The sequence below is a fragment of the Brassica napus genome, chromosome A3, assembly GCF_020379485.1.
Source record: "Brassica napus cultivar Da-Ae chromosome A3, Da-Ae, whole genome shotgun sequence".
Classification (NCBI taxonomy): Eukaryota; Viridiplantae; Streptophyta; class Magnoliopsida; order Brassicales; family Brassicaceae; genus Brassica; species Brassica napus.
Genome location: NC_063436.1, coordinates 2,157,231 through 2,184,994, shown reverse-complemented (window position 1 = coordinate 2,184,994; position 27,764 = coordinate 2,157,231). Strand labels below are relative to the sequence as shown.

General features: G+C 34.4%; 6 protein-coding genes and 1 long non-coding RNA gene across 8 annotated transcripts; 6 read left to right on the top strand and 1 right to left on the bottom strand.

The window, feature by feature from the left end:
* Positions 1–103: 103 nt before the first annotated feature.
* LOC106420222 (exocyst complex component SEC10b) lies at positions 104–5,626 on the top strand. Its single transcript, XM_013861075.3, has 25 exons — positions 104–246; positions 479–559; positions 641–892; positions 970–1,044; positions 1,118–1,219; positions 1,295–1,345; positions 1,428–1,533; positions 1,623–1,727; positions 1,830–1,921; positions 2,012–2,180; positions 2,268–2,344; positions 2,432–2,530; positions 2,630–2,720; positions 2,802–2,887; positions 2,985–3,155; positions 3,262–3,315; positions 3,384–3,509; positions 3,600–3,692; positions 3,818–3,964; positions 4,063–4,160; positions 4,356–4,440; positions 4,662–4,720; positions 4,911–5,009; positions 5,098–5,181; positions 5,288–5,626. Exons 2-25 carry the CDS (start codon positions 479–481, stop codon positions 5,364–5,366), a joined length of 2,481 nt encoding a protein of 826 aa, XP_013716529.2. The 5' UTR covers positions 104–246; the 3' UTR covers positions 5,367–5,626.
* A 374-nt stretch (positions 5,627–6,000) lies between these two features.
* Positions 6,001–8,264, top strand: LOC106420228. 2 transcript variants are annotated; one of them, XM_013861084.3, is made up of 5 exons: positions 6,001–6,149; positions 6,308–6,409; positions 6,968–7,098; positions 7,380–7,484; positions 7,580–8,264. In XM_013861084.3, exons 2-5 carry the CDS (start codon positions 6,347–6,349, stop codon positions 8,073–8,075), a joined length of 795 nt encoding a protein of 264 aa, XP_013716538.2. In that variant the 5' UTR covers positions 6,001–6,149; positions 6,308–6,346; the 3' UTR covers positions 8,076–8,264. The 2 variants fall into 2 exon arrangements, with proteins under 2 accessions (XP_013716538.2, XP_022567033.2); XM_022711312.2 differs by having other exon boundaries at positions 6,015–6,409.
* Positions 8,265–9,104: 840 nt separating this feature from the next.
* On the top strand, positions 9,105–11,571 carry LOC106420105 (probable F-box protein At4g22060). The gene has a single exon (XM_013860941.3). The coding sequence runs from the start codon at positions 9,465–9,467 to the stop codon at positions 10,626–10,628; it is 1,164 nt and encodes a 387-aa protein (XP_013716395.2). The 5' UTR covers positions 9,105–9,464; the 3' UTR covers positions 10,629–11,571.
* A 724-nt stretch (positions 11,572–12,295) lies between these two features.
* LOC106420092 (procardosin-A) lies at positions 12,296–14,108 on the top strand. Its single transcript, XM_013860925.3, has 6 exons — positions 12,296–12,410; positions 12,533–12,772; positions 12,905–13,389; positions 13,479–13,601; positions 13,685–13,746; positions 13,847–14,108. The coding sequence occupies exons 1-6, from the start codon at positions 12,344–12,346 to the stop codon at positions 13,938–13,940; spliced, it is 1,071 nt and encodes a 356-aa protein (XP_013716379.2). The 5' UTR covers positions 12,296–12,343; the 3' UTR covers positions 13,941–14,108.
* Positions 14,109–17,412: 3,304 nt separating this feature from the next.
* Positions 17,413–19,515, top strand: LOC106419912 (probable F-box protein At4g22060). The gene has a single exon (XM_022711298.2). The coding sequence runs from the start codon at positions 17,808–17,810 to the stop codon at positions 18,963–18,965; it is 1,158 nt and encodes a 385-aa protein (XP_022567019.2). The 5' UTR covers positions 17,413–17,807; the 3' UTR covers positions 18,966–19,515.
* Positions 19,516–19,851: 336 nt separating this feature from the next.
* LOC106420106 (aspartic proteinase A1-like) lies at positions 19,852–22,906 on the top strand. The gene is made up of 2 exons (XM_048769766.1): positions 19,852–21,657; positions 21,747–22,906. Exons 1-2 carry the CDS (start codon positions 21,220–21,222, stop codon positions 21,954–21,956), a joined length of 648 nt encoding a protein of 215 aa, XP_048625723.1. The 5' UTR covers positions 19,852–21,219; the 3' UTR covers positions 21,957–22,906.
* Positions 22,907–24,690: 1,784 nt separating this feature from the next.
* LOC125593311 lies at positions 24,691–27,490 on the bottom strand. The gene is made up of 2 exons (XR_007329227.1): positions 25,237–27,490; positions 24,691–25,148 (listed from the first exon to the last, which is right to left on the bottom strand). It is a non-coding gene; the product is annotated as an uncharacterized LOC125593311 (long non-coding RNA).
* Between the last annotated feature and the right edge of the window lie 274 nt (positions 27,491–27,764).

The following is a 27,764-nucleotide window of genomic DNA, read 5'->3' as shown; positions in this document are numbered from 1 at the left end:
GCGTTTAGTCAGTAGTAAAAAAGCAAATTTGTAGATGCGCTTAAACAAGCAATCTAAACCTGAAACAACAACTTTAAACCGGGGGGTTAAAAAAATAACCTGCTACTAATGATAAATTAACAGCTCATTATAATGTCGAAGTTGTGAAGAACTCCGCCAAAGCTGACCGTCTCTCTCTCTCTCTCCGTCTTTCTCTCCCCCTAAAGCTACCGGTCTCCGCCGGCTAGATCTCGCTCTTCACCGCCGGTAAGTTCCTCCCTATTAAACTTTCCTCTCCCGCATCGTTATCGGCGAGATGGGTCGTCCTTAGTTTCTGACTTTGTAGCATTCTTCTGAGAGAGTTATTTAAATGTTCTGACTTTGATGCTTCAGTCGTTTTTTTGTTAGACGTCAATGCTTGAATGTTCGTTCATATGATCTCTCTCTCTCAGACTTATTCTTCAATTTTCATTTTTTTCTTTCTTTCTAATTTCATCAGATGACAGAAGGTACGAGAGGAGCAAGAGGTCCCAGATCATCATCCTCTGCTCCTGTAATACTCGACATTGAAGATTTCAAGGTAAAGGCTTCACCTTTGTGATTGCTTTATGTTTTGAATCATTTAAAGGATTCTGATTTTTATTGGTTACCACTCTCGCAGGGAGACTTTTCATTTGATGCGTTATTTGGGAACCTGGTGAATGATCTATTGCCTTCTTTCTTAGAAGAAGAAGCAGATTCAGGCGATGGACACGGCAACATCGATGGTTTGGCTAATGGGCATTTACGCGGGGGACAGTCTGATGCGTCCAGGTTCTCTCAGACGTCTTCTGCTCCTTTTTTCCCTGAAGTAGATGGTCTCTTGTCTCTCTTCAAAGATTCTTGCAAGGAGTTGATTGATCTTCGTAAGCAGGTGAGTTTGTGTATTGGTTTCTTTCTCCTTCCATCCTTCTGAAAATTTAAGGATTTTGTTTGACATGTTTTGGAAAGGTTGATGGAAGGCTTAATACACTAAAGAAGGAAGTTTCAACTCAAGATGCCAAGCACCGGAAGACATTGACTGAGGTTTGTTAGAACAAACACTTCTTCTTTTTCATTAGATTTCTTGAATTGGATTAAAAGGATTGTCCTTTTTTAGATAGAGAAAGGTGTGGATGGTTTGTTTGAGAGCTTTGCGAGGCTGGACGGTCGTATTTCAAGTGTTGGACAGACCGCTGCAAAGATAGGAGATCATTTGCAGGTAACATTAGTCCTCCATGTAACGAACTATTTGGTGGTGATTTATCCAAATGTTGACACATGCCTCCTCTCTCAGAGTGCAGATGCTCAGAGGGAAACCGCTAGCCAGACGATAGAGCTTATAAAGGTAAGAAGACCGCTTCTATGTTGGAATCTTGGTTAATTAGTTAGATGGATGCTTAAAGTTAATCCTTGTTCAACAAATGCAGTACCTGATGGAGTTCAACGGCAGTCCAGGGGATCTTATGGAGCTTTCCGCTTTGTTTTCTGATGATAGCCGCGTTGCTGAGGCTGCTTCTATCGCTCAGAAACTACGTATGATTGTGCTAGCTATATTCTGTTTATGAAAGATTACAGTTAAATTGGGCTATAATTTATTTTGATGCTTGCCTTGTTAATATCAGGATCCTTTGCTGAGGAAGACATTGGAAGGCAAGGTGCTGCCGGAAATGCAACCCCTGGCAGAGGACTGGAAGTTGCAGTTGCTAATCTTCAGGATTACTGTAACGGTAAACTATTTTGCTACACTGTTTTTCTTAATAAATATTCACTGAAGATGATTAGTGTATTCTTAAGTTCAACCTTTGTGACATTTGAATACAATCTTGTAGAATTGGAGAACAGGCTTTTATCTCGTTTTGATGCTGCATCACAGCGGAGAGATTTATCCACCATGTCAGAGTGTGCTAAGATTTTGTCACAGGTGAATTACTTTACACTGATTCATGCACCTTTGTAGTTCTATTCTTGTATATGCTTCTTGATATTTAGTTTTCTTCTTCTTGATTTTCAGTTTAACAGGGGTACAAGTGCCATGCAACATTACGTGGCAACACGTCCAATGTTTATTGATGTGGAAGTCATGAATTCAGACATTAGGTTGGTGCTTGGCGACGACGGTTCTCAGCCTAGTCCTAGCAATGTTGCCCGTGGACTTGCTTCGTTATACAAACAAATTACAGGTCTGAAGGATTGCCACTGATCTAGATGCAATACTTGAAACATGCTTACTATGCTGATTCATATCTTTTGTTACTTCTCATGTGTAGACACTGTACGCAAAGAAGCAGCGACCATTACAGCTGTTTTCCCCGCTCCAAATGAAGTTATGGCGATCTTAGTTCAGGTAAATGGGAACCAATATATTGGACACTGTACTGTGACACCGGCATATGAATAAGCTATATACCAACTCATCTTTTACTTTACGCAGAGAGTTCTCGAGCAGCGTGTCACAGGTATTCTTGACAAAATCTTGGTGAAGCCCTCTCTTAGTAGTCCACCACCTGTGCAAGAAGGCGGACTATTACTAGTGTGTAGATACCTCCTTATCTTTCTTTTTTATTTATTTCTTGTCTATCTGCCTAGTATAAATGGGATGAGAACGTTAACTTTTGGTTTTTGTCTTTAGTATCTTAGAATGTTCGCGGTTGCATATGAGAAAACTCAAGAACTAGCTAAAGACCTCCGAGCTGTTGGATGCGGTGACCTGGATGTTGAAGGTCATTTTGGTCCCTCTTGTTATTATGAGTGATAGAATTTTGTTTCGTTGGTGCTAAGAGTCTTTTATTTTGACTGTGCAGATTTGACAGAGTCCTTGTTTTCCTCGCACAAGGATGAATACCCTGAGCATGAGCGGGCCTCCTTAAAACAACTGTATCAAGCAAAGGTTTTATAAGACTTTTTTTTCATTTTCTCATTCAAGTCAGTTTTTTTTTATTTTGTTTATTAGTGTGAAGTACTTAGATGTGTGTGTTTCTCAACAGATGGAAGAATTACGTGCTGAGAGTCAAGGCTCGGAATCATCTGGGACAATAGGACGCTCTAAGGGTGCTTCAATATCATCTTCTCAGCAGCAGATAGCAGTCACCGTTGTGACGGAGTTTGTTCGATGGAGTGAAGAAGCAATATCCAGATGCACACTGTTGTCATCTCAGGTTACTCAAGTTAACAATTTATGAGAACATTAGAATATTAACAAACAAATAGTTATAAAATATTGATTTTGGCAAAATTATCTGATATAATATTTTCTTTGTGCAGCCAGCCACACTTGCAGCCAATGTTAAAGCCATATTTACTTGCCTGCTAGATCAGGTATGCTGTTCAATAAGATTCTAGAATCACTCATATACATTATGCTAATACATTATGAGTTCTTGCAGGTGAGCGTATACATAACTGAGGGACTTGAACGGGCAAGGGATGGCCTGTCTGAAGCTGCAGGACTGAGGGAGAGATTTGTTTTGGGCACACTTAGCAGAAGAGTGGCCGCAGCAGCTGCTTCTGCTGTAATTACTCACTCTTTCCCACTATTTAAAGTCTTCATTATTCCAGTTGTTAGGAAGAGCTACTTATAATTCCTTTTGATTATTTCTCAGGCAGAAGCAGCAGCTGCTGCTGGTGAAAGTAGCTTTAAAGCCTTCATGGTTGCTGTGCAACGTTGTGGTAGCAGTGTTGCTATAGTCCAGCAGGTACGTTTTATGGTTATCAGTTTGTTTCAATTATTTAATAGAAGTATTCAATAGTTTAGTCTTTTGCTATTGAAATTCTATATTTTGGCCCCTATTCGAATCATATAAATTTGTTTTTTTTCCAGTATTTTGCGAATTCTATTTCTCGGCTTCTCCTACCAGTGGATGGTGCACATGCTGCTTCATGTGAAGAAATGTCAACTGCTTTGTCCAAAGCAGAGGTTGCTGCTTACAAAGGACTCCAACAGTGCATTGAAACTGTGATATCCGAGGTTAGTTGTTTTTTTTGGGGTGTAATCTACAAGCAGAGATCCTTGAGGATAAATGCTGAACAGGTCAAGAGTCATTCTTAATCATGTCTTTTTATTAGGTTGAAAGGCTGCTTTCAGCTGAGCAGATGGCTACCGATTATAAATCCCCTGATGATGGATTTTCTCCTGACCACCGCCCAACAAATGCATGCATAAGGTTGGTCGATCTCAAACTCTATCTTCCTCTAATGGTGATGGAGTCTTTCAATTTTTCCCGTGTGAAAAGCCAAAAGTGTGCTTGTTCCTAGTATACTTTGTAGTTTAAGAAACCATCTCTCAACACTGTGCTCTTTTTAATATTTTTTTACAATGAACTTGTTACTTTGATCTCTAACTCCACTATTTTGTGTAGAGTCGTGGCTTATCTCTCCCGGGTACTTGAGTCAGCCTTCACTGCTTTAGAAGGTCTTAATAAGCAAGCCTTCCTGACTGAACTGGTATGATTTGTATCACCAAAGATCTCATTAAGCCTTTTTGCTTACCATTTTGTTTATTCGAAAAATACTCTCCTATATACTACTAGCCTTTCATCTGTGGGTGGTAGTCTAGCATTATTACAACTGAGTGATCCGATCCTCTAATGTTTCTGCATCATATGACTGATGCTTTATGTCGAAAAGGGTGAGGATTTGTAGTGAATTTTCTTTGTTATTTTCAGGGAAACAGGCTAGACAAACTACTACTAACTCACTGGCAGAAGTTCACATTCAATCCCAGGTATAACCATACCAAATTTGGTATCTCTGTCCACTTCTTAGTGTTTGATGTAGTCACTCCTCTTGGTATAGATTATTGTCAGATCAAACTCTATTCGCACTAACTAAACAGATCCATTCCATTGCAAAAGGAAAAAAAATTATGGTCTTGTGTGAAATAAACCTTGGGTTCTGTTTTGTGGTATGAATAGTGGAGGACTGCGGCTGAAGCGTGATATAAACGAGTATGGAGATTTTGTAAAGAGATTCAGTGTTCCATCTGTGGAGGAGAAATTTGAGCTTCTGGGCATGTAATAACATTCTTGATCCCTGGTCATGCTATTGATTCTTTTCTTTTATAATTAGTGTAATAACAACTTGCACTACTTGTGAGTGTAGAATGGCGAATGTATTCATCGTTGCTCCAGAAAGTCTGGCGACATTGTTCGAGGGTAGTCCAAGCATTCGCAAAGACGCGCAAAGGTAAGAGAAAGAAACAGTAGGACAACTTGAAAAATTGTAAATGAGAGAGCAGAGAAAGCAATGTTTGTTGATCTCTTATTATAAATGAAATGTTATGTGATGACAGGTTTATACAACTGCGGGAAGACTATAAGAGTGCAAAGCTGGCAACAAGACTCAGCTCGTTGTGGCCAAGCTTGAGCTGATGATATCAAATGTTTAAAGACACTACTTGAACCAGTCCTCTACTGCCAGAGATATTTATGTATATTACTTGAATAAATCATATGCCCTCAACTCCCTTTGCTCTCTTCCTATCTATGAGTCAATCAAACACTTTGAACCAATCACTCCTTTGTTTTTTTTTTTTAAACTAATTCACTCCTTTGTTAGTTGATTCTATAGCCAGTTAACAAATTTGGAAATTTTTGTCACACTTTGATACAGTTTAATCCTTGTTAATGCATGATTAGTTTGCAAATTACTCTTTCAACTATCTGCAACAATGCTCTTGTTTTGTAGCAACTTTTAATCTTTTATGACTATTTTCCTACATTTTCTCCATATAACTGTTTTTATTATCACATGAATTTTGATTAAATGTAGAAATATATTCTATTAAAACAAGAACATGACCTATGACCTATTGATATAGCCGTAGTCCAACTATTTAATGCAATTACTAAAAAAAGTTATTAATTATTTAAAGAAATATTATACAAAAAACATAAATATGATTAAAAACACGAATATAAAAATTAAATTTCTAAAAAAATATACTTGGGAATCTAGTATATAAATAAAATCATTTTTGTTGTATATAAATAAATTTAGTCCACGATTTATGGACTCTTATGTTCAACCTCATATTAAATAAATAAGTTAAGAAAATCATTTTTTTCTTAACACCGCTCGATATCTGGTGGAGAAGCAGCGGTGGTCTTTATCTGCGGCGGTTCCCGATTCCTCTGCTCTTTGCTCTCCTTTAGGTCTCCAAATCATCATTCTCATATATCACTTTCCTCTCTTTCTATCTATCTCTGAGCTATTGAGACTCCTCTTCTTCGTAGTTTTTTTCGTGTGCTTGCGTAATAGATTTCAAAAGGAATAATTTTTTTCTTCTTACCACATAATCGTTCCTTCTCAGATTCTGGGGATCCAATTTTCTTTTTTTCCTTTCGCCGCCATGAGTTCCTCGATCCAGATCGTTGTTGAGACGCAAGTGGAAGCTTTGTCTCTTAAAGATCAGGTTTTGTCCTCGTTTAAACCTGATTGATTAATCTATCTCGTTTGCGTTGACTCGGTCAATCCTTAGCTATTGAATCATATGGGTGCTTCTCTGTTTTGCTGTCTGAATTGATCTGTGTATGCTCTTAGAATTGATTATTATCTCTTCACCTGCTTATTCGTTTTGTGCCTAATGTACATGGGTTAGTTTAAATTTTGGATCTTTGGTTGGATTAACTGTTTTTCCTTGCCTGACGTTGAAGCTGTGACTTGTGTCCGAATTTGGTTTTACTTGTGTCCGAACTTGGTTTCTTTTCCGTTTCTTATTACAATCTCTTTTGACCTCCTGATTCGTTTTGTGCTTAATGTACATGGGTTAGTTTAAATTTCGGATCTTTAGTTCCATTTACGGTTTGCCTGATGTTGAATCTGTGACTTTGAGTTTGGTTTCTTTTCCGTTTCTTATATTACAATCCTAGGCAAATCCTTTAGGATGATGTTGACTTGACTCTCTCTCTCTTTCATTTTTACTCGTTAACGAGGTTGATTGAAGATGTAGTTTTCTCTGTGTGTTGTTTAGGATGAAAAGAAGATTGAAATAGTGAGCAACGAGCTGAGTTTCGGGAACCATGGCGGATGCTGTGCAATATGTTTGGATACTATACCTCTCCAAGAAACTGCTATGGTCAAAGGCTGTGAACATGCTTACTGGTAAATTTCTTATTGATTCTTTTCTCAATCCAGCTTTATTATCAGCTGCGTTGATATGATTTTTTTTTACTGACCTCATCTTGTCAGTATGTAAGTTTTTTTTTTGTTTTCTGTGATATTATTCCTAAGTCCGATTACTATACTAGGCACGTTAGAGTTTGTAGATTAACACATTCGTTTATTAGATCAAAACTAGTGAAACTCGTTTCTTTCATTTGCTTCTATGTACATTCTCCTTTCGTTTTTAAGAAAAATGATTCATTTCTTCTATTGATATATAGTGTAACGTGCATACTACGTTGGGCAAGTTACAAGGAGAAACCTACCTGCCCACAATGTAAACATCCATTTGATTTTCTCAATGTCCACCGCGCTCTTGATGGAAGGTACAAATTAATTTCAATCTCTATTTATATTTTGCACCATTTTTTAGATGTACTGTACATTGTTGTTCTTTCTAACTAGTTATGTTTCACTGCAGCGTTGAAGATTTCATGTTCGAGGAGAGCGTGTGCCTTCTCCTAAGAGCATCTTGGTTTCTTCCACTGGAAGCAGTGGAGCGGGTTTCATACAACGGCAACGACAACTACGATTTCGACATTCCACCTGAGTATATTCCACCAGAGTATGAAGAGGAAGATGATGAAGATGACCTCGACGAGTTTTATCTGCACGGTTCGAATCTTCGTTTAGGGAACAGGAGGTGGGGCGACAATGGATTCGTCAGGTCAGGCCGCCAAGAAGCAAGGCCGGCCCAGGCCCAACATAAGCACCACCGAGGTGGCCAAGCCTCTGGTTCTGAATCAGGCTCCTCTTCCTCCTCGCGTGAGGCAAAGGAGGAGAAGACTAACAACAGTGCTGCTGCAACAGGCAGGCGTGCCAAGAGGGCTATGAAGCGTGAAGCTGCAAACAAAGCTGCAGAAGTAGTTGCAGCTGCGAAGCACGAGGCTCTTTTGGTTAGGTTGGGAAGGAAGTGAGTGATTGGTTGTATCTATGTAATTAAAATCAAACCACGACCTCTAAATGCACCTAACTTCCTTACTTGAGAATCTGTACAGCAAGTTGTAGTATCTAATAATGGTCGAACGACAAAACTTGCTTTATATTTTGTCGTCGAAGATCCTTTGTTAAGAGTTTATTCGTTTAATCTTTACAAATTTCTGTCATTGCTTTTATGAGTGAGATGTAGTATTGGTTTATGATATGAAAATTGATAATATGGAATGACGATCGAATGGTAATGGTAAAATCATTGAGTAACGAATCCGAAGTAATGTAGATTTTAGCAATATTTTAATCAGTTATATATTACGTATGATGTTGATATTATTTGCAGTATTCGGCAGACTCCACATATAATCTCAAATCTGAAAAAGACAAGAGTCACACACACCTACAAGATCTTTTACAGTTGGGAAATTTGAGTTGTATACCGTCAATAAAACAAATACTCCCTCCGTTTTTTATTATAAATCGTTTTGAAACTATGCACATAGATTAAGAAAATCATTAATTTCTTATATTTTCGAAACAAAAACATCATTAATTATTTACCTAACCACAATTTAACCAATAGAAAAATAGAAGATATATTATCATTGGTCAGACAACATTAATTACTAATAAATGTTACATAAAAAACCGAAAACGACATATAATTTGGAACAAAAAAGTTTCTCTAAAACGACTTATATTAAAAAACGGAGGGAGTACTACATCTGTTTTTAATGTTACATTTTTCACACACTTTAATAAAACACATTAAATTTGCATATTTTTTTGTGTTTATCTTTGTTTCACAATTTTAAACTAATAACAATTCTGTAAGTGTAATTAAGTTTTTTGAAATTTGCAATTAGTTAATAAAATATGTTTTGAAAATGTAAAAAATGAATCTTTTTAAAACAAATTTTTTTCCTACAATATGTAATATTAAGGAACAGAGGGAGTATGTAGTTAATTAGGTTCAGATATTATCTATTTATTTAAAATCAAAATCAATGTCAAAAGTTATGAAAATATTTTTTTCCTTCTAAATTATAAACTTAATATATGCATGCATGCATCCTGATTTTTTTAATTAAATATCAAACTAGGATTTTTTTTTCTTTATTAAAATTTACAACAAATTAAAGAATTACTTACTGTCTACACATTTCTTATGGACATGCATCCAAATTATGATTTCCAAATATATTATTAAATTAAGAAAGAATATATTTTTCTTTTGAAAAATATTGATTACCGTGAGATATTACATTTTGTATAGATTGGAGTAGTACAAGCTCAAAGTAATATAAAGAGATGGAGCTCTCAAATGTAATGACCCAAAAAAAAAAGAGAGATGGAGCTTTGTAATTTCTAAAATGTCTCAAGAAGTGAGTTGTGGTGAGATGGAACCAAGCATGTGGTCCAAGCTTCCTTCAGATCTCATTCAGTTGATTTTTGAAAGTCTTGGTTTTGCAGATTTTCAAAGGGCTAAATCTGTTTGTTCATCTTGGCGCTATGCATCCAAACAATCTTCACCAAACAATCAAAACCCTTGGTTGATTCTATTTCCAGAAAAAGGTAAAGATTACTGCCTCTTGTTTGATCCCGAGGAAAAAGAAGACAAGTTATATAGAATTCAAAATCTAGGTGCCAACTTTGAAAATAGTAATTGTTTGGCTACTTATGGAAGTTGGCTCTTGATGCAAGACGATCATCAATACAATATAATATACATTTTGAATATATTCACCTGTGAGAAGATCGATCTGCCTTCCATGAAGTCTCAACTTCGCATTGAGGAGACTGAAGATGATATGTTTCTTGTAAGATTCGACAACAACAGATATGTTTTATTCTGGTTTGACGAGAAAACCAAAGATTATGTGGTTATGTGGATAATCCAACTCCGATTTTTGGTTTATTCCAGAAGAGGTGATAAATTTTGGAAACAAATTGAGATTTTTGACTGTTTTGCTGACATGGTATACAAAGATCATAAACTTTATTTGTATACTAGTTGGTCTCGTGATGTCAAAGTCTTGGATTTTTCTCAAGACATTCCGCGACAAATCTTTGAGACGCAAGTTAACTATGATGATTTGGGAAAGTGGTGTCTTAATACTCATATATGTAGGATCAAGAATGAAAATCTTGTAGTCAGAGTGACTGGTGAAGTTCTGAGGGTTAAGAGCATAGTTTCGTACAATTCTGATGTTTGGTACTTCCGCATCTACAAGTTGGATTCATCAAATAGTGAGTGGGAGAAACTTGATTCTTTGGGAGAAGAAGAAGCGATATTTTTGGATCTTGGTATCACCGTGCATGCCAACACCATCCAAGGAATCGATGGAAATTCAATATATTTCAGTGGCAATCATAATTTCTATTATGATTCTTATTTGGGTCATTTTTGGAGTGAAAAGGATATATTTATCTTCAATATTGGCACACAAGAAATTAAAAGACCACATCCAAGTATCTTTTCGTCCATTCAATTATCTAATGCTCGATGGTTTGTCCCAAATTTCAAACAAATGTGATTGGGAATCTCAACTCTATTAATGTATCTTTTTAATTATTTTGCAAGTGAGAGCGTTAAATTTATCATGTTCACCAGTGAGAAGATCGATCTGCCTACCGTTTTATCTCTATATTCAGCTCTCTCTGTTTCATTTTACTAGGAGATTAAAAATGAGTTTGGGATTACTATATGGGTTGTCGTAGTCTCAACCCTAACACATATATCATATACATCATCTTGGATTTGGTTTGTGCTATGTGCAACGCCTTCGTTATCAAATCTTTTGTTTATGGTTGGTAAATTATATTTTTTTGAATAACCAGTATATTTTTACTTTTTTGAATAACCAATAGATTTTGAATTGATGCCTTGGCTTAAACACAATACCTTCTGTCTGAACACAATTTTCAAACCGAAAACAGTTCGCTAAACCCGAAAATAGTTTCCTAAACCCGGCCTGAATGAAATATCTAATTCTCTAAATTGAGACACTAAACACGATATCCTAACCCAAAATAATACCTTCAATGGAGAATCATCTTCCTGTTGATTCACCCGTTCTCAAGCACCACATGACGCATAGATATGCAGCATTAAAAAAGAAGAGTGTGTTAAAAACTTAAAATCAATGGGGTTATTACGCTAGAATGAAGAAAAAGTGATTTTTCCAAAAAAAATAATAATAAGAAAATTGATTGTACTCAAATATGAAAATAAAAAAGATTTGCATATATCTTAAATTCAAAATGTTTGGTAACTATACTTTTCATATTTTAGGATATTTAGTCATGATTATATAAGTGATTTACAAATTTTATTAAGAATTGATTGTACTCAAATATGAAAATAGGAAAGATTTGTATATATCTTCAAATATTTGGTAACTGTACATTCCATATATTAGGATATTTGGTCATGATTATACAAGTGATTTTTCAATTTTTTTCTGTTAAGAAAATTGATCTTACTCAAATATGAAAATAGAAAAGATTTTCATATATCTTCAAAATATTAGATAACGGTACTTTCCATATTTTAGGATAACGATTATCCATAGACTACAATTTCTACTCTGTGTAGAAATAAGACAATAGGTTCTAAATCAAAATTGACTAATTTTAGAATATTGAATTGCAAGCGTTAAAAACAGTAAAAAAAAGATTGCATATTCCTACAAATTTTAGAGTTATATAATATGCATTCAAAAGAAATTTAGAAAGTTTTGAAATATATAGATTACTTATTCAAATAAAAACAGATTAGCTAACAAAACGTAGAATTCAATTTTTACAATGTCATTTTCTGTATAATATAAAATCTACTATAACAAAATTTGAAATTTTTATTTAACAAGTTTTAGTTTCCGACAAAATACTACTACAATGATGAGAATATTTTTATATTTGGGGGGGGGGGGGGGGGGGGGGTCTTGTAGAACTATTTTATTTCATTAGTTTTGATAAATACAAAGGACAATAAAAAAAATTGGTCAAGAAAATATTGACAGAAATAGAACAAAATGATATTATCTTATAAGTACAAACATGCTAAATTTTTGGTCAATATTTCCAAATGAAAAATGTTGCAATCTGGGTCAAATTCAACACATTCTTCAATTTGAAAAATATTTCCAAATGAAAAATATTTCATGGTCTATAAATACCGTCTTGGCTCTTGAGTTGCAGCATAGTATAATCAAATTCAAAAAAAAAAAACAGAAGAAAGAGAGAAACCATGAGTATTAGCTTAAGGTTTATAGTTGCTGGTCTTATTCTTTTCTTTGTCTCGCGATACGCTACATGTAATTTCTTTTTAAAAGTATTAGATATATATCTCCCATATATATATATATATATATATATATGTATATGACTATTTCATACGTATAAATAATTCATTTTATTTTATTTTATCTTTTTATAGGTCAAGCCATGATGAGAATCCCACTCAAAACGAAAACCTTGTGGAACAAGGACGATGTGGCTTTAACAAATGATCATGACAATACTTACTTCGGGCAAATTATGGTAGGAACTCCGGGTCAGCCTTTCAACGTGTTGTTTGACACCGGGAGTTTCGACCTGTGGGTTCCTTCTTTAGAATGGCCTAAACCGGGAAGCAAAAGGTATAGATCAAGCGCATCAAAGACTTTCAAACGCGATGGTAAGCTGTATAATATTCCATAAATATGATATATGTATATAGCTATATATATATATAATTGGTGGGTTTTGTATCTGTGAATTTTAAACCTATCTGCTATATATATACATATATATATATATATATACACAGGGAAGAAAGCAGAAATCAGATACGGAGCAGGTTCTCTGAAGGGGTTCATGAGCAACGATGCGGTCGAGATAGGCGGGTTACGCATCAAGCAGCAAGCGTTCATTGAGGCAACTGAAGCTCCGGGTAAACGGATTTACCAAAGGCCGTGGGATGGCATATTTGGACTTTCAGGCTTATCGAAATCGACCATCACAGGAGCTCGTCCCATCTGGAGAACGATGATGGATGAAGGGGTGGTTACAAAGAAAGTGTTCTCGATATGGCTTCGACGATATAGTGATTCTGGTGAAAACGGTGGAGAAATAGTCTTTGGAGGTATAGACCAAGAGCACTTCACGGGAGCTCATACCTATGTTGATGCGGAAGGGCCGCATAACACCTTCAAGATTAACTCCTTTTTTGTGGGCAAAATTGACACGAAAGTTTGCTCCAAAGGATGCAAAGTTCTTGTGGACTCGGGGAGTACATACATTCGTGGTCCACCGGTAAGTCTTTCTGTTTTAATTAATTATCTCTCATCATTTCATTTGTTAAATTAAAATTTAACATTTTTCTCTGTAATTGTAATTCTTAGAATTTGATCGTCAAGATTAATAAGCAAATCGGAGTAGCAGCAGACTGCTCTAATTATGACAAGCTGTCTGAAGTTATAAGCTTCACAATAGCCGCAAAGATTTTTACCCTGACACCACGTGATGTAAGTCCCAGACAATACACATATATATTATTATTTTTTCTTTCACTATTCTCTTTACTTATTTTCTATAAAAAAAATCCTAGTACATTGAGAGAAAGAATGGAAAATGCAAGAGTGTATTCGCCGATGGTACGACTGATTTATGGTAAGTTTTTCATCTTTAATTTTGTTTAGTATATATCTTTAACTTCGTCTTTTTAAATAAAAATCTTTAAAATTATTTATGTGTGTTTTTGATTGTGTAGGCAACTTGGCACGCCATTCATTCGATCATTTCATACTGTTTGGGACTACCAGACTCCAGGAACTGTTAAAGTCGGATTCGCCAAGTCCAAATAATTTATCTTATTATCTCCTATCTTCTGGCGGTATCATGATACATACTCTATAAGTTATTAATTAAAATAAAAAGAAAAATTCGCAATATTTCTCTTGTAGTTTCTTTTCGGTTCATTAAATCAAGAGATGTATGAACTTATTATCAAGAGATGTATAACTATTACTATTTCTTTTATATTTTAAATTTATTCATTATCATAATTTATTATATTTTGATGATTTTTTATTATTATTTTGCTGTTTTTTCATATTTTATCAAATATATTTTCTTTAATATTATATTTTACATTTTTTATATTATTATATCACTTAAAATATTTTATCTAGATTGTATATATTTAAATAACATATATAAGTGATGAAGATATTCACAATCATATATAATTTTTTATTAAGTTTTTACTATTATAATTTTGTCTCTTTGCTAAAATTAATTTATATAAATTTTGGATATATTTTTGTTGGTATATATATTAATTATATTTCATAGTAACATTTTAAAATGTTTGTTTTGAACCTCTAAAATGTTAGGCGCTAACTATTTAAGACTACCAGACTCTAGGAACTGTTAATTTGGATTCGCCAAATCGACTTAATTTCTCTTATAATCTCCGCCTCGTGTTATTATGAGACATACTTTATATTTTATTAATTAAAAAGTATCAAACATGTTTTCTCTATGTAGTTCTTTTCCGATTCGTTAAATCAACATGTAAGAACTAACTATAAACTACCTACAAAAGATTAAAAATCATTTTTATTATAATATTAAAGAATAGATGTAAGAACTAATTATAAGAACATCTTTATGGAGGATATCAAAATGGGTTTCTTTCTATTAAAAAAATAAAAAATAATTAAAGTAGCTAGATGAAATAGAATGAGACAAGTTTTTTCATGAAGAAACCCAAAAACAAATCGATAGCACTTGTCTTTACATTAATATTAGTGAGATATCCATATAGATATCCACCAATGATGCTCTAATTTTTTTTAAGTTTATAATAGCAACTAGATTGGTAAAGTTCTGAAAATCAATACCTAAATCCACAAATAATAATAATTTAATATAATATATATTTATTTAAATTTATTGTGAACCACTTAAATCATGACAAATGGGGAGCTGCAAAGCATGAGGCTCTTTTAGTTAGGTTGGGAAGGAAGTGAGTGATTGGTTGTATCTATGTAACTAAAATCAAGCCACAACCTCTAAATGCACCTAACTTCCTTACTTGAGAATCTGTACAGCAAGTGGTATATCTAATAATGGTCGAACGACAAAACTTGCTTTGTCTTTGTCGTCGAAGATCCGTTGTTAAGAGTTTATTCGTTTGATCTTTACAAATTTCTTAGTCATTGATCTTATGAGTGATATGATCATGAAGAGTAACGAATCCGAAGTAATGTAGATTTTAGCACGGCATCCTTTATTCATTGGATCTCTTGAGGCTATGAATTTTCCAGCTCAATTTATTCATTGGATTTCTCTTTGTATCACCACGGCATCCTTTTCGGTTCAGGTGAATGGTGAGCTTGCTGGATATTTCCAAAGTGAGAGGGGTTTAAGACAGGGATGCGCCCTTTCACCATATCTCTTTGTCATATGCATGGATGTGTTGTCAAAGCTTCTCGACAGATCTGCCCAAAGACATCAACTCGGTTATCATCCTAAGTGTAAGAACTTGGGCCTCACACACTTAAGTTTTGCGGACGATATCATGGTCTTTACGGATGGGAGAGTAAGATCAATTGAAAGTATAGTGGATGTGTTTGATTACTTTGCGAAAATATCTGGCCTAAGGATAAGTATGGAGAAATCAACAATATATTATGCTGGAATATCTGAGGAAGAACGAGAAGAGCTGATAAACCGGTTTGAATTTGCTTCGGGTACGTTACCGGTGCGCTATTTGGGTCTACCGTTGCTTACTAGACAGATGCGTGCGACTGACTATCAAGTGCTTATTGAAAAGATCAAGAGCCGTATCTCTACGTGGACAAACCGGTTTCTCTCCATGGCTGAGAGACTGCAGCTCATTCGTTCAGTACTGATGAGTATTGTAAACTTCTGGATGACGGGTTTCAAGCTGCCGAGTCAATGTATCAAGGAGATTGATAGTCTCTGCTCAGCTTTCTTATGGTCAGGACCTTCTCTAATCACAACGAAAGCGAAAGTATCATGGGATGTTGTGTGCTTACCAAGGAAAGAAGGAGGTCTGGGCCTTAGATCACTCAAGGAAATGAACAAGGTGCTCTGTCTGAAACTGGTGTGGAGATTACTCTCTGCTCAACCTTCTTTGTGGAGCAAATGGATACATACATACTTGCTTAAAAGAGACACTTTCTGGACAGTGAAAAACACAACTTCTGCAGGTTCATGGATGTGGCGGAAGCTTTTAAAATACAGAGACATTGCAAAAAAATTTCATCGCAAGAAGGTAGGTGATGGTAATCAAACATCTTTCTGGTTTGACTCCTGGTCTTCACTAGGATGTCTACTTGATCTCACGGGGGCCCGAGGTTGTATTGACATGGGTATCCGCTTGACTGCGACTGTCTCTTCGGCTCTGCAACGACGCCGGCGAAATCATCGCAGTGAGATTTTCAATAGTATTGAGGCTGTTCTGGAGCATCAGAGGAGTAATCTAACAAATGCGGCTGACTACTCTATCTGGAAGAGTTCTTCTGATACATACAAGTCTGTCTTTACTACAAAAAATACATGGAATCTACTCCATCAGGAAGGAACCACAGTTGAATGGTGCAAAGGTCTCTGGTTCAAACATCATACTCCAAAGTTTGCATTCTTCACATGGCTTGCTCTACACAACCGGCTCTCAACAGGAGACCGTATGCTTCAGTGGAATGCAGGAGTTAGCTCGGCATGTATCTTCTGTAACCAGTTTGAAACTAGGGATCATATATTTTTCTCTTGCACTTACTCGGCTGCTGTCTGGTCTCAGCTGATGAGAGGTTTGCTGCGTACTCGATACACAACACTATGGACAGAAGTGTTGGAGCTCACGCTTGACAACAGTCTTGGTATGATCACCACCTTTCTTACACGATATGCGTTTCAGATCACCATACATACTCTATGGCGTGAGAGAAACGATAGACGGCACGGGGCAACTCCGATCTCAGTTCAAGCATTAGTAAAGATGCTGGACAGGCAAATCAGGAACAAATGTTTATCTTTTAGGCAGCTGGGGGACTTTACTTATGCTGCAAGCTTAAGCGATTGGCTTGCCACACGCTAACAATGGAGCTGTTTTTTTAGAATCTTTCTCGTCATAAGAATTATGTAGCACTTGATGCAAACAATGTGTATTTTTCTTTTTGAGTAAATTTAACATATATTCAAAAAAAAAAAAAAAAAAAATGTAGATTTTAGCAATATTTTAATCAGTTTGTAATAGTTTAACAATTTATATATATATATATTTGTAATTCGCTTATATATTACGTATGATGTTGATATTTTTTCCTTCTAAATTATAAACTTAATATATGCATGCATGCATCCTGATTTTCTTTCTTTTTTATCAAATATCAAACTAGGATTTTTTTTCTTTATAAAAATTACTTGTTTAAACAAATTAAAGAATTACTTACTGTCTACACATTTCTTATGGACATGCATCCAAATTATGATTTCCAAATATGTTATTAAATTAAGAAAGAATATATTTTTCTTTTGAAAAAAATTGATTACCGTGAGATATTACATTTTGTATAGATTGGAGTAGTACATGCTCAAAGTAATATAAAGAGATGGAGCTCTCAAATGTAATGACCCAAAAAAAAAAAAAAAAGAAGAGAGATAGAGCTTTGTAATTTCTAAAAGTAGTGAGTTGTGGTGAGATGGAACCAAGCATGTGGTCCAAGCTTCCTTCAGATCTCATTCAGTTGATTTTTGAACGTCTTGGTTTTGCAGATTTTCAAAGGGCTAAATCTGTTTGTTTATCTTGGCGCTATGCATCCAAACAATCTTCGCCAAACAATCAAATCCCTTGGCTGATTCTATTTCCAGAAAAAGGTAAAGATTACTGCCTCTTGTTTAATCCCGAGGAAAAAGATGAGAAGTTATACAGAATTCAAAATATAGGTGTCAACTTTGCAAATAGTAATTGTTTGGCTACTTATGGAAGTTGGCTCTTGATGCAAGACGATCATCAATACAATATAATATACATTTTGAATATATTCACCTGTGAGAAGATCGATCTGCCTTCCATGAAGTCTCAACTTAGCATTGTGGAGACTGAAGATGATATGTTTCTTGTACAATTACATGACAACAGAGATGTTTTATTCTGGTTCGACGAAAAAACCAAAGATTATGTTGTTATATGGATAATCCAAGCCCGTTTTTTGGTTTATTCCAGAAAAGGTGATAAATATTGGAAACGAATTGAGCTTTTCAACTTTAATTTTGACATGGTATACAAAGATCATAGACTTTACTTGTATACTAGCTCTCGTGATGTCAAAGTCTTGGATTTTTCTCAAGGTATCCCGCGACAAGTATTTGAGACGCAAGTTAACTATGATTATTCGAGAAAGCCAGAGGATGTTTTCTACTATGATGCTCCTCTTCATGTATGTAGGAAGATCAAGACTGAAAATCTTGTAGTCAGAGTGACTGGTGAAGTTCTGAGGGTTAAGAGCATAGTTTTGTGCAATTCCGACGTTTGGTACTTCCGCATCTACAAGATGAATTCATCAAATAGCGAGTGGGAGAAACTTGATTCTTTGGGAGACGAAGAAGCAATATTTTTGGATCTTGGTATCACCGTTACGCTTGCCAACACTATCAAAGGAGTCAACGGAAACTCAATATATTTCAGCGGCAATCATAATAACTATTGTGATTCTGATTTGGGTCATTTTTGGAGTAAAAACGATATACTTATCTTCAATCTTGGCACTCAAGAAATTGAAAGACCACACCCAAGTATCTTTTCGTCAATTCAATTATCTAATGCTCGATGGTTTGTCCCAAATTTCAAACAAATGTGATTGGTCTCAACTCTATTAATGTGCCTTTTCAATTCTCTTCCAAGTGAGAGCGTTACATTTACCATGTTCACCTGTGAGAAGATCGATCTGCCTTCCGGTTTATCTCTATATTCAGCTCTCTCTCTGTTTCGTTTTTCTAGGAGATTAAAAATGAGTTTTGGATTACTCTATGGGTTGTTGTAGTCTCAACTCTAACATATTTATCTTCCTGCTATAATTTTCTCATATACATCATCTTGGATTTGGTTTGTACTATATATGCAACGTCTTCGTTGTCAAATCTTTAGTTTATGGTTGGTAAATTTCAATTGTGAGTTTATTTAGTTGGTTTATGTGTTGAATGTGTTGTGAGTAAACGCCATCAGCATTTTGGCGACGAAATTTATGTGCTTTGAGATAAACGAGCTTTCTTAGTTGAGACCTGTGACGAATGCATGCTCTGTTTAAGGACATGGTCTTCAAAAATATCTTTTTTTCTCAAGTATGTTTTGATGTCCTGAACACAACACCCTCCTGTTGGAACACAATTTTTCAAACCGAAAACATTACACCCTAACCCAAAACAATACCCACAACCGAGAAATCCCCATCATGTAGCTTCATCCAGTTCCCATGCACCACATGACGTATAGATATATGTATAGATATGCATAACAGAGAAGAAGATGGTGTTAAAAACTTAAAATCATCGGGATTCTTACGCTAGAACGAAGAAGAACTGGTATTTCAAACCAACACTTATGGTTTGGTGGTGATTAATTTGAGGTCAAAGTCCAATGCGGTGAAACCATCAGGGTTCTAGTCACAGCTACTATGAAATTAACATTTCAGCATTACCAAAGACATAGGATATGTGGGCGGAAAACATAAGCTACTAACACGTGGTTAGTCTTGACCCACTTTTATGAAGACCAGGATATCATGTATAATTCAAAAAAACAAATAGAATCGATATTTCAAAAAAAAAATGTTAAGAAAATCGATTGAAAATATGGAATATAAAAGATTTGCATATATCTTAAAAGTGTTTGGTAACTATAATTTCCATATTTTATGATATTTGGTCATGGTGGGTTTTTAATTTTTTTGTTAAGAAAAAATGATTGTACTCAAATATGGAAATAGAAAAGATTTGCATATATCTTCAAAATATTTGGTAACTGTACTTCCCATATTTTAAGATATTTGGAATATATAGATTACTTATCCTAATATAAATATATTATCTAACAAAGTGTGGATATTCATTTTGTTCTGTGTCATTTTTCGTAGAATATAAAATCTATTATCCGTAGAACAAAATTTTAAATTTTTATTGAACAAGTTTTAGTTTTCGACAAAATAGTACTACATTGACATGAGTTTTTTTTTTGAATTGTTCCTATTTTTCGTAATTTTTGGTTTTGTAAAACTATTTGTTTCATTAACTTTGATAAGAGAAAGAACAAAAAGACAAAATTGGTCAAATAAATAAAGACAAAAATAGGATAAAATAATATTATTCTATAAGTACAAACATGCTAAATTTTTGGTCTACATTTCCAAATGAAAAAATATACTAACTAAGTGTTCAACTATCCTCTCTCCCCTCTCGGTTTCTGTTTCTATAAATACGGTCTTAACTCTTGAGTTGCAGCATAGCATAATTAAATTTTGAAAAGAAAAAAAAACAGAAGAAAGAGAGAAACCATGACTATTAGCTTAAGGTTTATTATAGCTGCTGGTCTTATTCTTTTCCTTTCTCGATATGCTACAGGTAATTTTTCTTTAAAAAATATTTGATATATATATGTGTGTGTATATGATATTTCACATGTATAAATAATTCATTTATTTTGCCAGGTGAAGCCATGATGAGAATCCCACTCAAAAGTACGAAAACTTTGTGGAACAAGGACGATGTAACTTTAACAAATGTTAATGACAATACTTACTTCGGGCAAATTATGGTAGGAACTCCGGGTCAGCCTTTCAACGTGTTGTTTGACACCGGGAGTTTCGACCTGTGGGTTCCTTCTTTAAAATGGCCTAAACCGGGAAGCAAAAGGTATAGATCAAGCGCATCAAAAACTTATAAACCCGATGGTAAGCTGCATAATATTCCGTAAATACGATTATCGTGTAATATTTTATGCATGTATAGTTATATATAATCGGTGGGTTTTGTGTCTGTGAATTTTAAACCTATCTGCTATATATATGTACAGGGAAGAAAACAGAAGTCAGATACGGAACAGGTTCTCTGAAGGGGTTCATGAGCAACGATGCGGTAGAGATAGGCGGGTTACGCATCAAGCAGCAAGCGTTCATCGAGGCAACTGAAGCTCCGGGTAGACGGATTTACGAAAGGCCATGGGATGGCATATTTGGACTTTCAGGCCTATCCAAATCGACCATCACAGGAGCTCGTCCCATCTGGAGAACGAAGATGGATGAAGGAGTGGTTACAAAGAAAGTGTTCTCGATATGGCTTCGACGGTACAGTGATTCTGCTGAAGATGGTGGGGAGATAGTCTTTGGAGGTATAGACCAAGAGCACTTCACGGGAGCTCATACCTACGTTCATGCTGAAGGGCTGCTTAACAAATTTATGATGTACTCCTTTTTTGTGGGCAAAATTGACACGAAAGTTTGCTCCAAGGGATGCAAAGTTGTTGTGGATACGGGGAGTACATACATTCGTGGTCCACCGGTAAGTCTTTCTGTTTTAATTAATTATCTCTCATCATTTCATTTGTTAAATTAAATTTTAACCATTTTCTCCGTAATTGTAATTTTTAGAATTTGATCGTCAAGATTAATAAGCAAATCGGAGTAGCAGCAGACTGCTCTAATTATGACAAGCTGTCTGAAGTTATAAGTTTCACAATAGCTGCAAAGACTTTTACCCTCACACCACGCGATGTAAGTTGCCAGAGACAATACACATATATATTACTACTATTCTTCCTTTCACTATTCTTTTTACTTATTTTCTATAAAATATCCTAGTACATTGAGAGAAAGAATGGGAAATGCAAGAGTGTATTCTCGGATGCCGTAACTGATTTCTGGTAAGTTTTTCATATTTAATCTTTAGTATATATCTTTAACTTTGTCCTTTTTTTTAAAGAAAAACTCTTTACAATTATTTATGTGGTTTTTGATTGTATAGGCAACTTGGTACGCCATTCATTCGAGCATTTCATACTGTTTGGGACTACCAGACTCCCGGAACTGTTAAAGTTGGATTCGCCAAATCCAAATAATTTATTTTATTATCTCCTATCCTCTGATGGTATACTCAATAATTTATTAATTAAAATAGAAAAAGAAATATCGGCAATATTTCTGTTGTAGTTTCTTTTCGGTTGTTAAATCAAGAGATGTATGAACTTATTATAAACTACTTACAAGAGAGTATAACTATTGCTATTATTATGCTGCGTGGCAATTGCGACTAGAGTTTAATCCGACTAAATTACACTTAACTTCTTTCATTATTAATCCTGGACATTAGTTACTTGTATGATCATTTATTATTTCGAGTAAATCACTCGATCTCAATTAATTTATGATTGCTTTAACCAGTTTTTATCTTCATTTCTTTACACTCAACAAACTAACTTAACCCTGCTTTTAAAATAAAGATACAGTGATTCAGAAAGGAAAAAAAAACTACTATGTATAGTAAATTTTGAAATGATAAATAAACATGCCACGTAGAAACATGCAACAATTTCACGGAAAAACCATCCAAGTTGGTATACACAATTTATATCATACATGAGATCACAAGAACAATTTATATAATTCAATCTACTTTTCCGTCTGCAGTTAAAGTTTTGAAATGAGAAAATAAGTTCTTGTGGACTCGGGGAGTTCCGACATATATTTTACTTCTATATTTACAATATTTTTTTTTTATATTTTACTTCTATATTTACAGTAATTAACTAACTAATAATAAATATTTATATTTATTTGTTTTAATCTGTTTTTAATAATAGTTATTTCATGAAATTTTATATTTTATATTTATTTATTATTATAATTTCATTATTTTTTGCTGATTTTTTGCTGTTTTTATATTTTTATCAATATTTTTATTGAATATTGTGTTTTCACATTTGTTGTTATAATAGTTTATCACTGATAATATATATCTATATTGTATATATTTAAATTAACATATAAATGATGAAGATATTCACATCACCTATATAATTTTATATTAAATTTATTATTATAGGTTTGTCTATTTGCTAAAATTAATGTATATAAAAGTTTTGGATATATTTTGATGGTCTATATTAATTATATTTTCATAAATATTTTATAATAAAATTTGAAAATATTTGTTTTGAGCCAATAAAATACTAGGCAAGAGGCTGACTGTTTGAGACTACCAAACTGTTAAAGTTGGATTCGTCAAGTTGACTTAATTTTTCTTATTATCCCTCACTAGTGTTATTATTGTACATAGTTTATATTTTAGTAATCAAAAACCTATCAACTATGATTCTCTCAGTAGTTTTTTGGGTTCGTTAAATCACTTGTGTTTTGCTGATGATCTATTAATCTTCCTTGAGGGATCAGTAGACTCTTTGATGGGAGTTTTGGCCGTCCTAACTGAGTTCGAACGCATGTCAGGTCTGGCGGTTAATATTGAAAAAACATCAATGTTTAGTTGTGGTGTTCCTGAAGATGTTCTTGAGATAATTGCATCCAGGCTCCATCTTCATCGTGCTTCACTGCCCATTAGATACTTGGGTCTCCCACTAAGCTCCAAAAAGCTCTCTGTGAAAGACTATGACCCTCTTCTGCTTCAGATCAAAAAGAAATTGGGATCCTGGACATCAAAAACCTTGACAATGGCAGGAAGATTAACTCTAATCTCCTCAGTAATCTCAGGCATAACAGGTTTCTGGATGTCGGCTTTTTTACTCCCCAAGTCTGTTTTGCAGAAAATAAATGGTCTCTGCAGTTCCTTTTTATGGCATGGTACGATCGGAATATCGACAGGAGCCAAAGTGGCTTGGGAGGACCTCGCAATGCCGCATGCTGAGGGTGGTCTAGGCCTGCGAAACTTGAAGTCAGCTAATGAAACATGCATCCTGAAGCTGATCTGGATGATATTCTTCAGGGGAGGATCTCTATGGGTTGCTTGGATGAGATCAAAATATATATCTTCCACTTCTTTCTGGGCATTATCTGACAAGAACTATGAGTACTCTTGGATGTTCAGAAAAATTCTCTCCCTGCGCCACAAAGCTTTATCTTTTATCAGTGTTGAGGTCAGAAGTGGATATTCAACATTTTTTTGGTGGGATCCTTGGACACCATTTGGTATCTTAAGAGAGATTTTAGGGTCTGAAACCTCTCTCGGTATCCCCTCAAGCGCGACTGTTGCGGATCTTCGCTCTGGTCACTACAAGAAATATGTACATTCTTAGCTCACGAAAAATGCTATAATAGGGCTTTCATAGCATTTTCTCATATGCTATGTCATCGGCAGCCATCGTAGATACCCTTTCTACGATAGCATTTTTTAAACGCTACAAAATAATCAGATACGATAGCAATAATTGAATGTTATTATTAACTTAAATGTAGCATTATTTTTTTGTTACAAATTGATTACGATTCATGTATTCATGCTATGATAGATCTTTTCTATAATAAATTAAAAATAATCATAATTAAAATAAAATAATTGACAATTAAACCAAAAGCTGTTTTATAATTAAAAATAAAATAAATTTTATTTATGAATTAAGATTGGTTTACAAATAAATTCCGGTTTACAAAATTAAACCAGAAATTAAAAGCTAAAGTCAAACCACTACAATTCCAACTCGGTTTAAACTAAACCAAATAAAAAAAGCTAAACCTAAAAACAGAAAAGAAGAATCCAGCCGCATCCTCTCCTCCATGAGACTTCGTCAACTCCATCAGGTTTTTACACCTCCACCTCCACCTCCACCGGCTCCGAATGCCATGGCTGAAGCGAAGACTCAATCTGGTGGTAGAGCCACCGGTGTTACGGCTGAGCGACGAACTTATATGCTGGCCATGCCTTCTCCGCCGTCAGGCTTTTTATTCCTCCACCATCACGATTCTTCTACCTCCTCTGCTGTCAAGCTTCTTCAGACTCCTCCCTCCCGATCTGTTTCCTATCTTCTTCTTGTTTTAAATCTGCATCTGAAAAAAGGAAAACTTTGAGAATAGAAAAAATAAAAAGAGTAATCAGGTAAAGAAGTGGAGAACGAGGAGGTGGAAATTGAGATACTTCTGTCGGAGGTGATGGTGTTGGCTGTTGAGACAGTTTAGATTCACGGAGGAGGCATATTGAGAGATAGATTAGAGGATACGAAGAAGTCAGAGGAGAGGAAGAAAGAAAGAGATGAGAAGAAAAAGTGTATTTTTTTTATCTTAGTGCATTGTGGTCCGTTAGATTCATTTTTATCAATGGTTGTGGTTACACAAAGCATGATCCTCACCCTTCTATGTGATAGGCTACTTTCTATTGACCAATCAGATGTTATGTATTTGTTTTCCTATTCTTTTTTTAACACCATTGATTACTTATTCTATTTTGTTTTTAATATTAAAAAAATATTTATGATAAATTTTCGTTAATATGAATTATTTTGAGAAAAAAATATAAGATTTAGAATTCACAATTTAAATTGTTTAGATTTATATTTAAAAATTTAAACTTTGTGATTGATATTGGGATATAGTATTGAAATTTAATTTTAAAGTTTAAGATTAATTTATAGTGATTAGAGTTTAGTTTAAAGTTTAGTGTTTATTATATAAGGTGTATAGCATATATGAGAGTTATATTTAATAAGTATATTTTGATTATATCAGTTTTAAAAAAGAATATTTAGAGTTTATGTTTAGTTTATAGTGAAATTTGAGAATAAAATTTTAAAAATTAGATTTGTAGTTTATGTGTTAAGATTTGGTGTTTAAGTTAGAAAATATTAGTTTTACTGGGTATATTTATAATTTATGGTTAGTACATAGGGTTCAGATGGGGTTTGAGGAATATCCGAATATGGTTTGGAGTTTAGATATAAGGTTTGTAATTTAAATTTTTAATTTAGTGGTAGTAAATGTTATAATGAATTATTAAATATATTAATTATTAATTATTAATCTAGTGGTGAGACTTAGTTATAAATATTTCTAGAGTATTGAATGTATAGATTATGTTTGAAGTTAAGATTCATGATAAAGAGTTTGATTAAAGATTAAAGATTTGTGTTTAGAAAAATATAGTTTAAGATTAAGAAGATTAAATTTTTAGTTTAATTTAAAGATTTAAAGTTATAGTATGAAAAGATTAGAGTTTTAAGGGTTATCTTTAGAGTTTAGAGTTTGAAACCATGTTTAGGGTTTAGGGGTTCAATTAGTTTTTCTTAGCGTTAGAAAAATGCTATTATATGTCTTTGATAGCATTTTTGAAGCTGATTAAGTAATGTTTTTGGCGCATTTTCCAATAAATATTGGCGGAATCAATGATTTTATTTTCTCGCTCGCTTAATTTTTAAAACAACATTAATTAAGTGCTATTTTAGGTTTTACTCTATCATAGCGTTTATCTAATGCTATTATATAATACGAACAATTTTGAATCATCAACGATAGCAGTTCAGTAAAACGTGCTATAATAATATGCTATCAATGTAGACTTTTTTTGTAGTGGGTAATGGATGGACGCTTCCAAATGCAAGATCAGAGAATCTAGTTCTGCTTCTATCCTATATCACAACTCTGCACTTGACTACAGGCTCAGACCAGGCGGTTTGGTCAGTGAATGGATCGAAATGTAAAAGTTTCTGCTCCAAGCAGGTTTTCAACGTTATCAGAAGGTCATTGCCTCAAAAGCATTGGGCTCCTTTGGTGTGGCATAAGGCTTCAGTTCCTAGGCATTCAACTACTACTTGGCTATTTATTCTAAATAGAAATCCAACCTTTGATCGCCTTGTCTCTTGGAATGTTGATCTGGAACCTATTTGTTTGTTATGTGGAGAAGGAGATGAATCGCGCAATCATCTATTCTTTGAATGCTCTTTCTCTGGAGTGGTGTGGCGATCAATGCTTCGGAGGTTTCACTTGCCTTCAGTGCCCCTGGTGTGGACTGATATCTTGCTATGGCTCCCTAATGCCCACTCGGATTCTATGGTTAAACTGGCAATTCTTCAAGTATGGCAGGCTGCTATCTATGAGCTCTGGAATGAGAGGAATAGACGGTTACATGACGGTTTGACGCTGCCGCCTGTTCGTATAATGGGATACATATCTGCTGCTCTAAGAGATAAATGCTCAGCCTTACTGTCCCTTAGCCATCCCTTAGGTCCTCGCCTTGCTCAGTTCTGGTTCGATCCCCCATAATCACCAGTCTTCATCTGCTCTTCTTATCTTTAATCTATCAGTGATGTATCTGATCCTTCTCTCTGCTTCTTATATTATGTAATATGGTGCTTGCTTGCCTTATGTATCTGCTACCTTCTTTATTAATGAAAACCCTTTAACAAAAAAAAAAAATCAAGAGATGTAAGAGCAAACTGAGAAACTTTTTTTTTGTTTCTAAAAAAAAGTAAAAATAATGATATTCTATTGCTATTATTAATTTTAATTTATTTTAAATAGATGGACTAATAAATGAGAAGCAAATGATTTTGAGTATCAGAAACATATGCAAAAATATTTTTACCCCGAACCTCTGTGTCTTCTCTCTCTTAATTTTGTATTTTTTTCTTCTAAAATTATTAGATACCCACTACAAGTCACCGTTAGAGAAGT

Coding starts and splice junctions, on each gene's coding strand:
- LOC106420228 (XM_013861084.3), top strand. CDS start 6,347: ATGAGTTCCTCGATCCAGATCGTTGTTGAGACGCAAGTGGAAGCTTTG. Junction 6,410..6,967: donor CTTTGTCTCTTAAAGATCAG/GTTTTGTCCTCG, acceptor TGTGTTGTTTAG/GATGAAAAGAAGATTGAAAT. Junction 7,099..7,379: donor GGCTGTGAACATGCTTACTG/GTAAATTTCTTA, acceptor ATTGATATATAG/TGTAACGTGCATACTACGTT.
- LOC106420106 (XM_048769766.1), top strand. CDS start 21,220: ATGAGCAACGATGCGGTAGAGATAGGCGGGTTACGCATCAAGCAGCAA. Junction 21,658..21,746: donor CATACATTCGTGGTCCACCG/GTAAGTCTTTCT, acceptor TGTAATTTTTAG/AATTTGATCGTCAAGATTAA.
- LOC106420105 (XM_013860941.3), top strand. CDS start 9,465: ATGTCTCAAGAAGTGAGTTGTGGTGAGATGGAACCAAGCATGTGGTCC.
- LOC106420222 (XM_013861075.3), top strand. CDS start 479: ATGACAGAAGGTACGAGAGGAGCAAGAGGTCCCAGATCATCATCCTCT. Junction 560..640: donor TCGACATTGAAGATTTCAAG/GTAAAGGCTTCA, acceptor CCACTCTCGCAG/GGAGACTTTTCATTTGATGC. Junction 4,161..4,355: donor CCAACAAATGCATGCATAAG/GTTGGTCGATCT, acceptor TATTTTGTGTAG/AGTCGTGGCTTATCTCTCCC.
- LOC106420092 (XM_013860925.3), top strand. CDS start 12,344: ATGAGTATTAGCTTAAGGTTTATAGTTGCTGGTCTTATTCTTTTCTTT. Junction 13,390..13,478: donor CATACATTCGTGGTCCACCG/GTAAGTCTTTCT, acceptor TGTAATTCTTAG/AATTTGATCGTCAAGATTAA. Junction 13,602..13,684: donor TTACCCTGACACCACGTGAT/GTAAGTCCCAGA, acceptor AAAAAATCCTAG/TACATTGAGAGAAAGAATGG.
- LOC106419912 (XM_022711298.2), top strand. CDS start 17,808: ATGGAACCAAGCATGTGGTCCAAGCTTCCTTCAGATCTCATTCAGTTG.